This window comes from Pelophylax lessonae (genome assembly GCF_965119305.1).
Source record: "Pelophylax lessonae genome assembly, chromosome: 3".
Classification (NCBI taxonomy): Eukaryota; Metazoa; Chordata; class Amphibia; order Anura; family Ranidae; genus Pelophylax; species Pelophylax lessonae.
The window spans coordinates 307,067,596-307,083,622 of NC_138770.1; the positions used below are offsets into that span (position 1 = coordinate 307,067,596).

The window sequence follows — 16,027 nt, forward strand, 5'->3', positions numbered from 1 at the left end:
TGGGATAGTTAAGCTGACAACGGCGTCATCGGCACTGGCCATGTTGGTGGAGTACTCAAAACAGCGCAACAAGGCACATAGGTCTCGCATGGAGGCCCAATTATTGGTGGTGAAGTGGTGCTGTTCCGCAGAGTGACTCACGCGTGCGTGCTGCAGCTGAAACTCCACTATGGCCTGCTGCTGCTCGCACAGTCTTTCCAGCATGTGCAAGGTGGAGTTCCACCTTGTGGGCACGTCACATATGAGGCGGTGAGCGGAAAGGCCGAAGTTACGCTGCAGCGCTGACAGGCGAGCAGCAGCAGGGTGAGAACGCCGAAAGTGCGCACAGACGGCCCGCACTTTCTGCAGCAGCTCTGACATATCGGGGTAATTTTTAAGGAACTTCTGCACCACCAAATTCAGCACATGCGCCAGGCAAGGGATGTGCATCAAACCGGCTAGGCCCAGAGCTGCTATGAGATTTCGCCCGTTATCGCACACCACCAGGCCGGGCTTGAGGCTTGCTGGCAGCAACCACTCATTTGTCTGCTGTTCCATGCTCCTCCACAACTCCTGCGTGGTGTGTGGTTTTCCCCCCAAACAGGCAAGTTTTAAAACTGCCTGCTGTTGTTTACCCCTGGCTGTGCTGAAGTTGGTGGTGAAGGTGTTACGCTGACCGGATGAGGAGGCAGTAGAGGATGAGGAAACGGAGTAGGAGGAGTTAGGAACAGGAGGCAAACTGAAGCACCCTGCAATCCTCGGCGGTGGAAGATGTGCCCCAAAAGATCGGAAGGTGTATCTCACACGTACCGATACAGACTATGCCGCAATTTAATTCTTTTTACCCTCAAACAGGGTGTAGATTGAATAGCGGAATAGAAACATTTTTATAAAACGGTGTATCTCACACGTACAAACACAGACTAGGCCCCGATTACAATTTTTTGTACCCTAAAGGCAGGATGTGGATAAGGAGTAGGAGGAGTTCGGAACAGGAGGCAAACTGAAGCACCCTGCAATCCTCGGTGGTGGAAGATGCGCCCCAAAAGATTGGAAGGTGTATCTCACACGTACCAATACAGACTATGCCGCAATTTAAATCTTTTTTACCCTCAAACAGGGTGTAGATTGAATAACGGAATAGAAAAAAAATTATAAAACAGTGTATCTCACACGTACAAACACAGACTAGGCCCCGATTACAATTTTTTGTACCCTAAAGGCAGGATGAGGATGAGGAGTAGGAGGAGTTCGGAACAGGAGGCAAACTGAAGCACCCTGCAATCCTCGGCGGTGGAAGAGGCGCCCCAAAAGATTGGAAGGTGTATCTCACACGTACCGATACAGACTATGCCGCAATTTAATTTTTTTTACCCTCAAACAGGGTGTAGATTGAATAGCGGAATAGAAAAAATTTTATAAAACGGTGTATCTCACACGTACAAACAGACTAGGCCCCGATTACAATTTTTTGTACTCTAAAGGCAGGATGAGTTCGGAACAGGAGGCAAACTGAAGCACCCTGCAATCCTCGGCGGTGGAAGATGCGCCCCAAAAATTGTAAAGGTGTATCTCACACGTACCGATACAGACTATGCCGCAATTTAATTCTTTTTACCCCAAGGGTGTAGATTGAATAGCAGAATAGAAAATATGATATCAAAAGGTGTATCTATCTCACACGTATAGACCCAGACTAGGCTCTGATTTCAATATTTTGTACCCTAAAGGCAGGATGAGGAGTAGGAGGAGTTCAGAACAGGCAGGAGGCAAACTGAAGCACCCTGCAATCCTCGGCGGTATAAGATGCGCCCCAAAAATTGGAAAGGTGTATCTCACACGTACCGATACAGACTATCCCGCAATTTAAATCTTTTTACCCCAAAGGGTGTAGATTGAATAGCGGAATAGAAAATATGATATAAAATTGGTGATTTTTCAATAGCACATGTGAACACAGCAGTGTCTTATGTCAGTCAGCTCTGCTGCAGGCTATGAAGGGAAAAAAAAAAGAAAATTCCCCTTTAAGTTTGTAATTTTTAAATAGATTAGTACAGACTATGCCACAATTTAATTTTTTTAACCCAAAAGGGTGTATATTGAATAGCAGAATAGAAAAAAGTGTATAAAATTGAAAATCATCACTCAATAATAGCACATGTGAACACAGCAGTGTCTTATCACAGTCAGCAGCACTGAAGCAAAAACGCTGCACACAACTGACTGATAAAAATAGATTTTTTTCTCCCTCCTCCTTAGCGGGCAAAAAGATTGTGTTCACTGCACCACCCCACACACAGCAAAATTGATGTAGAACACTGACCCTGCCTATTCTCCAGCCTGTCCCTAATATGATCGATAAGATTGTTTACTGGCACAACCCCCCACACAGCAAAATCGATGTAGAACACTGACCCTGCCTATTCTCCAGCCTCGCCCTAAAATGCCCTAATAACTCGCCCTGCCTGCAGCACTCCGACCTGTCCCTGCATTCTTTTCGGACACAATACAATTTTTCACTGTCTGTCCCTAATCAGCAGCCAGCACATATGATGTGTGCTCTGTCCCTAAACTACAGCAGAATGGCGCAGCGCGCTGGGGCTCTCGAACTTATAAAGACATGGTCACATGCTTCAGATGGCCAATCACAGCTACTAATACATTAGTAGTCATGGCTGGGATGGCTTAAGGCACACCAGTTAAAAGCTTGTTGATTGGCTGTTGAAAGCCAGCCATTAAAAGCGCGCCATTACATACAAACCCGGAAATAAAATGACCGAACACGGATTTTAAACCTGAACATACAGTAAAGTTTTCGGGTAACAAAAATCCAATTATTCGGTACGAACCCGAATAATACAGTCCGTGTTCGCTCAACACTATTTGTGAACCATTCCATTGTAGATTTTGCTTTATGTTTTGGATCATTGTCTTGTTGGAAGACAAATCTCCGTCCCAGTCTCAGGTCTTTTGCAGATTCCATCAGGTTTTCTTCCAGAATGGTCCTGTATTTAGCTCCATCCATCTTCCCATCAATTTTAACCATCTCCCCTGTCCCTGCTGAAGAAAAGCAGGTCCAAACCATGATGCTGCCACCACCATGTTTGACAGTGGGGATGGTGTGTTCAGGGTGATGAGCTGTGTTGCTTTTACGCCAAACATAACGTTTTGCATTGTTGCCAAAAATTTCGATTTTGGTTTCATCTGACCAGAGCACCTTCTTCCACATTTTTGGTGTGTCTCCCAGGTGGCTTGTGGCAAACTTTAAACTACACTTTTTATGGTTATCTTTAAGAAATGGCTTTCTTCTTGCCACTCTTCCATAAAGGCCAGATTTGTGCAGTATAAGACTGATTGTTGTCCTATGGACAGAGTCTCCCACCTCAGCTATAGATCTCTGCAGTTCATCCAGAGTGATCATGGGCCTCTTGGCTGCATCTATGATCAGTCTTCTCCTTGTATGAGCTGAAAGTTTAGAGGGACGGCAAGGTCTTCGTAGATTTGCAGTGGTCTGATACTCCTTCCATTTCAATATTATCGCTTGCACAGTGCTCCTTGGGATGTTTAAAGTTTCAGAAATCTTTTTGTATCCAAATCCGACTTTAAACTTCTCCACAACAGTATCTCAGACCTGCTTGGTGTGTTCCTTGTTCTTCATGATGCTCTATGCGCTTTAAACTGACCTCGGAGACTATCACAGTGCAGGTGCATTTATACGGAGACTTGATTACACACAGGTCGATTCTATTTATCATCATTAGTCATTTAGGTCAACATTGGATCATTCAAAGATCCTCACTGAACTTCTGGAGAGAGTTTGCTGCACTGAAAGTAAAGGGGCTGAATAATTTTGCACGCCCAATTTTTCAGTTTTTTATTTGTTAACAAAGTTTGAAATATCCAATAAATTTCGTTCCGTTTCATGATTGTGTCCCACTTGTTGTTGATCCTTCACAAAAAATTAGTTTTATATCTTTATGTTTGAAGCCTGATATGTGGCAAAAGGTCGAAAAGTTCAAGGGGGCTGAATACTTTCGCAAGGCACTGTATTTTGCCCTGTTTCATCGTGCTCAGCAGATTGGTACCGTTGTCGCACACCACTTTACCAACTGTCAAATTCAGCAGTGTCAGCCACTGATCTGCCTGTGAACGCAAAGCTGAAAGGAGTTCAGGACCAGTATGGCTCTTGGCTTCCAGGCACAACAGACAGCATGGCAACGTCTCACCTGGCATGTGGAATAGGTTTTGGGGATCTTGGGCGGCGCAGCGGAAGAGTTGGTAGCAGCGGAAAAGGAGGATTTAGCTGAAGAGGAGAGGGAGGATGGAGGAAGAGGCAGGCCTGCATGCAATCCGTGGCGGTACAACCAAATCTACACGGGTGCCACGGGTTACATGCTTGACGGCCATCAGAAGGATCACCTAGTGGGCAGTAAAAGTGATATACCTTCCCTGCCCGTGTTTGCTAGACCATGTGTCTGTGGTCAGATGTATCTTGGCACCAACACTGTGTGCCAGAGATATATTCACTTGCCGCTGAACACGGCCATACAGCTCTGGAATGCCCTTCCATCCATGGCCATACAGCTCTGGAATGCCTGGGACCTTCCATTGTGGTGTTCCAATGTCCACAAATTTACGAAAGGCCTCCTAGTCCATCAGTTGATATGGCAGTAGTTGGCGGGCTATCAGTTCCGACAAGCCAGCAGTCAAATGTTGGGCAAGAGGGTTATCCGGCGTCATCATTTTTTTCCGCTGCAGCATTTGGGCCACAGAGGCCTGCCTTTTTCCAGAAAACGTGACAACGGCATGATGGAAGGTGGAGTGGAGGACAAATGTGAGGAGAGAGGAGAAGAGTCTGGATGGTGAGAGCCTGGAGTGTGGCTTTGTGGGTTCTGACGGTGTTGCTCCCTCTGGGCCTCGGTGATGGGAGTTCAGGTGCCTTCTTAAGGCGGTCGTCCCTGGGTGAGTGTTGGGCTTACCGCGACTTATGCGTTGACTGCAAAGGCTGCAGATGACAACACTTTTGTCAGCAATGGACACATTAAAAAAAGCCCACACTGCGGAGCCATGTGCCAACGTCCTGGGAATGCCAGCTGTGACTGTACATGGTTGATGGCTCGCTCCTGATGCATTTGCAGTCTGCTTTGTACCTCTTGTGCAATGCAAGTTCTGCCTGCCTCTCCTCCCTATCTGCCGGTCCATCACTCCCTCTGAACTGCCCTCCTCTTCCTCTCTTGTGGCCACCCACGTGATGTCCATACATACGTCATCATCCACGTCACCTTCCCCACCACAAATATTCAAGATCTCGGAGTAGGCAGCAACAGCGAGGACCAACCTCATTGGGCTGATCTGGGTACTGTCGTCAGACTGCTGAGTGGTGGCTTTTGCGACCTCCTCTTCCTGATCCGATGCCAACAATGGATGCACATCGCAAATGTCTTGTGATGAATGTTGAAAATAATTCCAGTGACTCAAGAGGGTATGTGGTGGTGGTGGTGTTTGTTGTGGTGTCTTTGGGGGTGCACACAGCAGAGAGTGAAGAGGGTGTAGATAGAGAGGATGAGGAGGGTGCAGAAGAGGAAGGCTGAGCGAGCCACTCAACCAAGTCTGGTGCATCCTTTGACGTAATCGAACGCACCTTCTGAAACTTCCCACTTTGGCTCCGGCCTACTGCTCCTGCCCTAGCCCTTCCACCCCTGCGTAAGTGTCTGCCTCTTCCTCTGCCTGTCATGTTTTTAAATTACACTGTGACAAAAGTCTCTAGAGAATCGCAGTATATCTGGAAAAAGGTAAATAACACCCCGCTTCAATCTGTGGTATTGGGGGGCCACAGGATTATCACACCAGTTCTACAAATAATTGGCCAGTAACTGTTGTCACTGTGTGTAGCACAGTTAACACAGCAAAAGAGGCCAAATTTTTGCAGGACTAAAATACAATCTTAGAAAAGTATACTGCTAAATAACACCCCACTTCAATATGTTGTATTGGGGGGCCACAGTTTTATCACACCAGTTCTACAAATAATTGGCCAGTAACTGTTGTCACTGTGTGTAGCAGAGTTAACATAGCAAAAGAGGCCAAATTTTTGCAGGACTAAAATATACTCTTAGAAAAGTATACTGTTAAATAATACCCCACTTCAATATGTGGTATTGGGGGCCACGGTTTTATCACACCAGTTCTACAAATAATTGGCCAGTAAGTGTTGTCACTGTGTGTAGCAGAGTTAACGCAGCAAAAGAGGCAATATTGTTGCAGGACACAAATACACTTGTAAAAGTATACTCAGATAACACCCCACTTCAATATGTGCTATTGGAGGGCCACCGGTTTATCACACCAGTTGTTCAAAAAAATTGGCCAGTAAGTTTGGCACTGTGTGTATCAGACTTAACGCAGCAAAAGAGGCAATATTGTTGCAGGACACAAATACACTTATGAAAGTATACTCAGATAACACCCCACTTCAATTTGTGTTATTGGGGGGCCAAGGGTTTATTACACCAGTTGTTCAAAAAATTGGCCAGGGAGTTTGGCACTTTGTGTATCAGAGTTAATGCAGCAAAAGAGGCAATATTGTTGCAGGACACAAATACACTTAGGAAAGTATACTCAGATAACACCCCGCTTTAATCTGTGGTATTGGGGGGGGCACAGGTTTATTACACCAGTTCTACAAATAATTGGCCAGTAACTGTTGTCACTGTGTGTAGCACAGTTAACACAGCAAAAGAGGCCACATTTTTGCAGGACTAAAATACACTCTTAGAAATGTATACTGTTAAATTACACAAATACACTTGTAAAAGTATACTTAGATAACTCCCCACTTCAATATGTGGTATTGGGGGGCCACTGGTCTATCACACCAGTCACAATGCTGCACAGTGCACAATACAAATCCCCTAGAATATGCTTTCTATATTACAAAGTATATTATACCATGGATTACACCCCTATATAGTGCACTGCACACCTATACCAAATAAATTGCAGCCCTTTAAATTACTTTTGTGGACATTAACAGAGCGATTTGTGTCACTGCCGATCTCTATCTGTCCCTGGAGCACAGACTGGATACCTGTCCCTAAACTGAAAAGAGACTGTAGTAGACCTATATCGAAATACCAGCCCTGAAAAGGACTTTTGTGGATCTTAACAGAGCTATTTGTGTCTGACAATATCTCTCTGATGAACACAGCAGACCTTTCCCTATGCTGACAAAAAGCAGAATGGGAAATGGCCGCCTGCTCTGGTCTATTTATAAGGTAGGGGACATGTCCATGTGCTGAAATGTTTCAATTGGTTGTCCCGTTCCACCTGACGGCTGTGTCATTAGTCAAAGTTCTTCCCAATGTAAACTAATATGGCCACTGTGAACAACGCCATGTGTTCGCAAAATTGGCAGGTAGCGAACAAGCAAAATTTGCCGCGAACCGACCGCCGGGCGAACTGCAAGGCCATCCCTATTCCACACTATGGACAAGATATAAAGAATTCTTTGTTGATAAGCTGCTTTCTCCACTAAGACTACCATCGTGGTAGAGTCTGCGATAATTTTAAATAAAGAGTGGGTATGGCGCTGCCTATTTTTGGTATGGGCCCAATCATGTGTTCCCCTTTAACCACTTGCGCTCGGTCACGGACCCCCGCGCGACCCCACTCGACGATCGTCGGGGGGAGAGGGATAAAGTCAGATGGCTAGTGTAAACAAGCCGCCTGTCATTCTCTCCGGTGTAGAAACGATGATCACACGGTTCTACTATGTAGGACCGTTTATCATTGTTTCTACACCTCAAGCCACAGCCAATCACAGTTAGAATCACACCCCTAGGGACACACACACAGCCTCTCCCTCTCAAATAAAGTTAACCCCTTCACTACCAGTGTATTTTTACAGTAACAGTGCATATGTATAGCACTGATTACTGTAGACATGTCACTGGTAACCCCAAAAGTGTCAAAAATGTCAGTCAAGGGTCCGATCTGTCCGCCGCAATGTCGCAGTACCGCAAAAAAAATCGCAGATCGCCGCCATTACGCGTTAAAAAAAAACAACAAAAATGACAGAAATCTTTCCCGCGATAACTTTTGTGCAAACCAATCAAAATACGCTTTTTGCGATTTTTTTTTTTACCAAACATAGGTAGCATAAAACAAATTGGCCGAAAATGTTAAAAAATTTTGATTTTTACATTTTTTTGGGGGGGAATTTCATATAAAAAAATGTGAAAAATATTGTTATTTTTGCAAAATTGTCGCTCTTTTTTTGTTTATAGCGCATGATCAAAAAATCGCACAGGTGATCAAATACCACCAAAAGAAAGCTCTGTTTGTGGGAAAAAAAGGACGTCAAATTAGTTTAGGTACAGCGTCGCACGCCCGCGCAATGGTCCGTTAAAGTCACGCAGTGCCGAATCGCAAAATACCCCCTGGTCAGGAAGGGGGTAAAATCTTCCGGGGCTTAAGTGGTTAAGTGCACCTGCGATTGATGTGCTAGGTAAAGTGATTTAATGTGTAAATGAGCAGATAAGATGTGAAAACAAATAAATATGTAAAAGGAACTTTTAGTGAATATATAGTTTCAGTATCATATTGATGGATACATTCATAAAGTGTTCAAATCATCAAACTTACACCCTTTACAAAACACATAATATACAATAAACTGAATGTGCTATGTTTAAAGTAATTCTTTAGCACCCTTGAAAAGGTGACACGTGCTGCAATACAATATATAAATCCATAAAGTGACATGTGCTAATAAAGCAAATTCCATAATGTAGTATTATTTAGGTTCATAAATCTCACGGTGTGTCGGTGGTTTTCACATGTGCTCCCCCTTTTTCTCCTCACTCACTAGGGTTTTTCCCTTTAAGGGGTATGCCAACATTCACAGCACTCTGTGGTTGTACACAGTTTCCAGATACGTGACTGTTTCGGTTTCACCTACAATCGCCTGTCTCTCCAGACTCCTCACGTGCAGAAACAACAACAAACGGGCCCCAAAGTGCAAATTCGTTTAACTGTTTATTGAAAACGGGATTGATCATTCTATTCAGTTCTTGTGTGCTGCATGATGTCAGGGTATGCGGGGCTATCACAGCGCTGTCCTCCGCTCCAGACTGGGCGCTCAGTGATAAGACGGAACAGAGAATCCTATGGGTGTCTGCCTCACCCTAGGCTGCTTCTGGGCCAGTTCAGCAGTTGTCCGCTTAGGCTGTCAGTCAGGTGCACACAACCTGTACACCGGAGCACGTCATATACAGTACATATTTATTTGTTTTCACATCTTAACTGCTCATTTGCACATCAAATCACTATACCTAGCACACCAACCTCAGGTGCACTTAAAAGGGCAGACACCATTGTGCCCATATCAAAAATAATTCCCGCCATACCCACTATTTATTTAAAAATACTTCAAATATCTAATCATATAAAAAGATATTTGAAAGTAAACAGGGACTTTTTTTTTCACATGATTAAAATTAATACTTGCAGTTTTTTGAGTGAAGATTTTCAACTTCTTCAGTACATCACCATGAATATCTCTAACACAATCAGCAATAAAAGTGCTTTTATTAGTAGAATGGGAAAAAGTTCTTGTTGCTGTATGTGTGCGGTTGACAAAAGTTTCCTTACTTACCGTTTTGTCACCATGATAGGAAGTGAACGGTAATTTTCCCAACACTGGCATTGAAACAACAAACTCCTAGTAAATATTCTAACCCTTTCTCACTCTGTTCAATACAAAAATAGTTGCAGTACTACTCTACAGCTAAATGTATGGCATTGTTTTCCACATGTAACGGTATTGTAGCTATTCATTTGTTTATACTATATTGTCATGTACATTATGAAAATCATTCAGTTTATTCATTTTTCCCTTTGTTTTAACCTAAAAAAATTGTGGACTATTAATCAAGAATTTATCACAGCATTTGCATACTGGATATGTTTAAGCTTAAAGAGGAATTGAATTCCCACCTTTTAATTTTTTTACATTTTTAGCTGTGCCACCCACCACCATTGAAACCTAGGCCAGAGTTATGTGTACCTTGTCCTGCAGCCCCTGGGATACTTACATCACATCTCCCAGGAGGCTGCAGGATCTGCACACCGAGGGAGGGAATGTCTTGACGACAGGCTGGAGACAAAGCATGTGCATCATCAGAGTTGGCTACCTACACTCGGAGGAGGCAGGCACTTGAAGAGGACCGAGATGGTGGCATGGGACCCTCTGTGTGGCACCCAAAGCAGCGAGTTAGTATGTGCTTTTAAGAATACTGTAACACTACAAGTAAGTGGGGAAAAAAACATGGGGGGAGGGAAGTTGACTACTACTATTACTACTACTACTATAGTCTAGATTTAGATCTAGATATAGTATAGATCCATTTGTACATGATTTGGAGACTCAGAAAACAAGCTCTGACATTTAAAAATATTGAGCCAAACTTACAATCAATTCTGCAGCATTTTTCTCACTTCAAAGATTTCTTGGATCTGATCAAATGTGCCATTTTAGTTGGTCCAATGCTATGTCTGAGCAGTAAGAAACTCACAAAATAATGTACAAGCGAATGGTAAATTTGTCTTGCACATTTCTAATGATTTCTCTTCTGTGTGCCTTTTCAGAAGATTCTGCTTTCTGCTGCTCTAATGGCAAGGCTACTAGTATTTACTATATCCAGCATTGCTTTCAATTATTTCATTCTGATTTCTGAGTTATTTTTGGAGTAAAAGTACTTAAAGCTACAGTGTTCTTTGTATATATTCCCTTTAACTATTTATGTGCAGGACAAAGCATTTATTAAGATTTTAGTGTCATCAGATAAATATGGCATTATATTTGTATATTCCAGCCAGCACATGGAGCTTGAGGCTCATTTTCTCGTGTCCCCAGGCTAATCCTAACTGCTGTACTGAAAATGTGTGTTGTTTACAGGGCTCAGTAGCTAGAGTTACTATTCAAGAACAGCAGAATTATTGAGCAAAGTGACTCATAACCTCCCTTAGCGCTCTATATAAACCTTTAATGCTATGTGACACTAATGCAATGTATAAATTTATACCATAAAGATTTTTTTTTCCAGTACACTAAAGAGAATAATTTAAACATATAAAAAACTCATAAAATATACGTTTTTAAATGTATACGTATTGTAAAATAAAGATTGCTTAACACCGTTATATTTTTCTCTTAGCTTTTTCATTTTGTTTTTCTTCATTATTTGCAAGTGTGTGTGTAGTGGGGTTTTCTTCTGCATTTGCAATAGTGCAATCATATCCTTTCTTCAGCTGTCAAAGATGTTAAAATCATGTGAACAGGGGCTGTATCTCACACACACATCCACTCATGGACATGCAGTGGTGACCAATGTACCAGATATAGGAGGCATCATGTGTGGTCACTGACATTACCAAAGAGCTGCTCATTATATTCCGCATATGTAATGCTACAGATTGTCAGAGACTGTGGACATGCAGCAAAAGATGGTCAGAGATGGGAACATTTTATATGAGACTGCTAGAAATCACTGCCCAAACTGATTTTTTATAAATGCTCCCATGTTTGTTCTCCCTACAAAACCCTTAGCAATAAAAGTTGAGATCCTTCATTTTGCCAGAATTGTAAGCCTGTCCCTGATGTTATAACAGTAGTAATAAATGTATGACTTACATATAATGAGCTGTAAAAAGAGCCACCAAAAGGAAATTCCATTGGGACGTTGAATATAGGAGAGGCAAAATCCTTGTAGCGCTGGGTTACTCTGTTCCCACCTAAATAATCAAACAGTCTGTTCTCTAAAAAGTAAATAAAAATAAATCAGTCATTTATTTTGGTTACAAACTATACATACTATGTACTAACTATATTCCACTTTCCCCCAGCTTCATTGACAATGTGGGACTGTCTGTAACATCTGCATAAACTGAGGAGATACTCAGACTAAAACATATCCTTCTTTTCACAGTGGATATGTGGTCACTGTCATGATATACTATATGCACATATTCAGAAGGTAAAATAATTAAATGATGTTTGCAGTCCTGGCTTAGAACGTGAGTAATATTTTGGTTTAGCTCAACTAATAATGGTAAAATAATGTGCAAAAACATCTGAAAATGAAAGTCATTTGCAGGGTCTGCAGTTCCAGGTAATGGATCTGCCTATGTAGGAAGAAGGCCGAAACTCTAAACTATTACTAAAGAATAAGATAACGAAGATAAATGAAATGAGATGCAGTAGAATATAAAAATAAAAAATATATTCCTCTATACCCTAAAAATCTGCCTATCTAGAAGCAATTCAAAATAAACATTTAGATATACCTCTGCAGGTAAATCCATCCCCAATGTATCCAGACTTGCATGTACAATAATATGATCCAACAGTGTTAGTACAGCTTGCATAAGGACTGCATCGGCTTTGCCCATTTATACATTCATTCACATCTGAAACATAAAAGTGTTTATCAGCTCAATTATTTTTTTCCTAATTGATAACATTTGCGTTATGATAACAATAGCCACAATAATATCAATAACAATAATAATAGGTATATTATTACCATCACTACACGTCTTCCCCTGCCAGTTAGATGGACAAAAGCACATGAAATAATTTTTCAGACTAGTGCAGATGCCCCCATTCCTGCATGGAGCGCTGCTGCAGAAATTAATACCTGTAATGACAAAAGAGAAGAACATTTATGTACGCCAAATATGTATACTGGCAGCAATATAAAGGCAGATTCATTTTTGTCTTATTCAAGCTATGATCCATCCATCCAACCTCTTTCCATTCACACACAGCCATGCCCACAGTTGGACACACCTCACCAGTTTTGCCTAAGCTTTGCCTATTTGGGACCCAAACATTGGTACTTTACCACCCAAATAAGTTCACAAATTTGGATGTTTGCTACTTACTTATTTCACAGAACCTGCCAGTGAAACCTGGAGTACAGGTACAGGAGAACGCATTGATAAGATCATTGCATGTGGCACCATTCCTACAGGGATTGCTCAGACACTCATTAATATCTGTGGGTGTAAAAACAAATATTAGTGAAGTGCACAATAACTATTGCAAACATAAATAAAGAGATTACAGAGATGAAGTCTTGAATGCAATGCAAATTGAAAGGATTTTATTGGTTCACTTACTAGTTTGACAGTTGACCCCAGTGAATCCAGAATTACAGGAACATACATAACTTCCTGGAGTGTTGTAACAAATTCCATTACTGCCACATGGGTTATAAAGGCACTCATTGATATCTAAAATGAATTAAATTAGACATGTATGATATTAAAAGCTAGCTGCAGACAATGAAGCAAAAAATAAAATAAAACAATTGAATCAGAATTATTCATAAATATTACAGTCTAGGTAATTAAGGAGTATGTCATTTTATTTTGCAAAGTGTATGTTTACTTTGTAAAATATAGTTAATAAGGTGAAGTGGCATTCACATCAATAATGCAAATATATTGTGAGCTACTAAACTGAGCAAAACCAGCCATTCTAGGGCAAGTTGCATGCTGGATAATAAGTCATTTTCCTAAACATTCCTCTAAAAAGAGCATGGGTTGCTACTATTGTTTTTATAAGCACACAAAAATATTTACCACTGTGTAGTTGATGGCATGAAGGGGGCAATCAGATACAGTAACTAACGGTGACTATGGAAAGGCCCAGCTGGTAGGCACCCCGAGGAGTTGCAGGAATTGTATTGTCAAGAACCTTCTAGCAAACAGTACCAGACTTAGCACTTGTGGCAACACTCACAGATAAATGTACAGTATTTGCGGGGAGCAGAGACTGACAGGACCAGGCACAAAAGGCGGGTAGTAAGTAGTAAGCAGTGAAGGACTAGTAGTTAAAGGGGTTCTCTACAGCAGCACTAGCGAGCAGTTCCTATGCTGTCCCTCCTCCTATGTGCTCTCCCTACACTAGGCACACTATCTGTGTCCAGCAGATTCCTGTCCCTGACCTAGCCAGACGCACAATGTGTGCCAACTGCAGTGAGCCTGTGCCTTTTATAAGCACTGCCCTCTCTAAAGATAGCCATAGGGGTCATCCGGGTCAGCAGGTTCCAATCAGATAGCTACTCACCCGATGACCCTCCTGTGCATTCCTCCTGTCTTGCACCCTCCCTGCCAGGTGGTTGTGACAGCACTACATGTGTAGGGAGGTCAGCCTATGCCTGCCTACACAGTTATATACAGATTTAACACGGTAATAAATATTAAGTTATATGTTGTGTCTATTCAGAGTCACGATTGATGTATTGTTGTTACTTTAAAGCGAACCTGTGCTTTGGTCATGCAGGTTAAATCAACAGGTTTAAATGTTACCTAATGCTTGGTTGTTCAGGCATTAAGTGCTCCATCATAGGAGAATAGGAGAATGGGACAAGGTTTACATTCCCCCATGCCCAGAAATGCCCCTTCCCTTTAAACAGTTGAGCAAAACAGGGGGGGGGGGGGGTGAAGGTATGAAGGATAGGGGGGTGGGGGGGGCATGCATCATAAAAAATATTTTGTTTTGCTTTGTTTTTGCGTGGGTAAAGGGAAAGATCACTTCAAGATTAGAGACATTTAGTTCTTCATTTGATACCTACCAATAGTGCATAATGGTCCAGTCCAACCAGGCATACAAATGCAGGTGTAGGAGCCCAGGGTGTTATTGCAAGTGCCATGCGAGCTGCAGGGATTGTTTCTCACACATTCATTAATATCTAATGGAGCAAGAAAATAATTTAGCTGAGCATACAATGGTAGCACTTATCTACATCAGTACATTAAAATATAGAACTACTTTGAAGTATGCAGTACAAGTGGCTTTGAAATAGGGATCAGAGAGGTTGCAGTTAATATGAGTTTTAGATACCCGGGGTTTCAGCGGGTCCCCCAACAGAAAAGCAAATCACAGCATCACTCTCTTATTCCCCTTTTGGCTTTCTTTCTGCTTCATTGCCTTTCATTAGCAGCAGCACTCAGGTACAGTACTATGCTTTCTGTACTAAACAAAGTGAGCATGATCTACTTGTATCATTTTTATAAGACCTGCAACCTTCAGCACATCAAAGATCCATTTTAGTAACATTTTAAAAATAAAGTCTTTTTCTTTGGCTACCCTATTGTAGTTGAAGCAATCACAGGATATTCCTGGCTAAAAATATTTGCTTTAGGCAAATGATTGCAATAGAAAGCAACACTGTATTTTTTAACTATGTGATGGAATTTGCTAATGATCATCAATGCCGATATTCAGGGGCACATTTATAAAACATTCTTTAAGCTTTAAAAAAATATCATTATATGTTTATATTTTTAAACATTGATTAAGTTAATTGTGATTCAAATAATGTGAACGTGGAGATGTGTGATGCCGCTCTGAAACAGTTTACATACAAAGTAAGTGGGGAAAAAGATAGAAAGATAGAGTCATAGAAATAACTAACAGTGACAGAAAAGAAAATCCATACAATATAGTCATGCAGTATGGGGAGGAAGTGACTGCAGATGGGGGAGAAATAACTGAGCTAACAGGAAGGGGTAAGTATGGGTGTAATAGGTAAAGGAGGAATTAATGAATGTAGTAGGAGGTGCTAACCATATAAATATAGAATCGGATACCAAAATCCCCCATCTTTTGAGGAGGCTTCCTGGGTGGAGCGAAATGCATTAAGCAGGTGGATACTTCTAGTTATGTAACATCCACTTTTTGGAATGCAAACAGCGACTTTTGAATTCCAGAACAGCGTCATTACATGCTCACATCCAATAGGAGAGTTTTGTAAGTGCGCAATTGACTTTTATAAGTTATATGTGGATTTCTCCTGATTCTATCTCCCTACACTCATATGAGCAGGGCCGGCCCTACAATGGGTCCCAGTGGGTCCATTGGACCCAGGCGGCAGTTGAGCAGGGGCGGCCGCATCGCGCCCGCCACGTGACCACACATTCCCACTATGCCAGAGCCAGTGTAGAAGAAGAAAAAAATGAATTGCCACAAACGTAAGTG

General features: G+C 41.9%; 1 protein-coding gene across 1 annotated transcript in view; it reads right to left on the minus strand.

Annotated features, from left to right (window-relative positions):
- The window catches only part of LOC309550513 (uncharacterized protein), a gene marked incomplete at both ends in the record, with an annotated part of 141,269 nt that overhangs the window by 7,926 nt on the left and 117,316 nt on the right, over window positions 1-16,027 (minus strand). Inside the window, 6 exons of the mRNA XM_082250876.1 lie at window positions 11,582-11,796; window positions 12,325-12,447; window positions 12,564-12,677; window positions 12,925-13,038; window positions 13,162-13,275; window positions 14,622-14,738. Of these exons, the coding sequence (XP_082107002.1) occupies window positions 11,582-11,796; window positions 12,325-12,447; window positions 12,564-12,677; window positions 12,925-13,038; window positions 13,162-13,275; window positions 14,622-14,738 (797 nt within the window). The remainder of the gene's footprint in view (window positions 1-11,581; window positions 11,797-12,324; window positions 12,448-12,563; window positions 12,678-12,924; window positions 13,039-13,161; window positions 13,276-14,621; window positions 14,739-16,027) is intronic.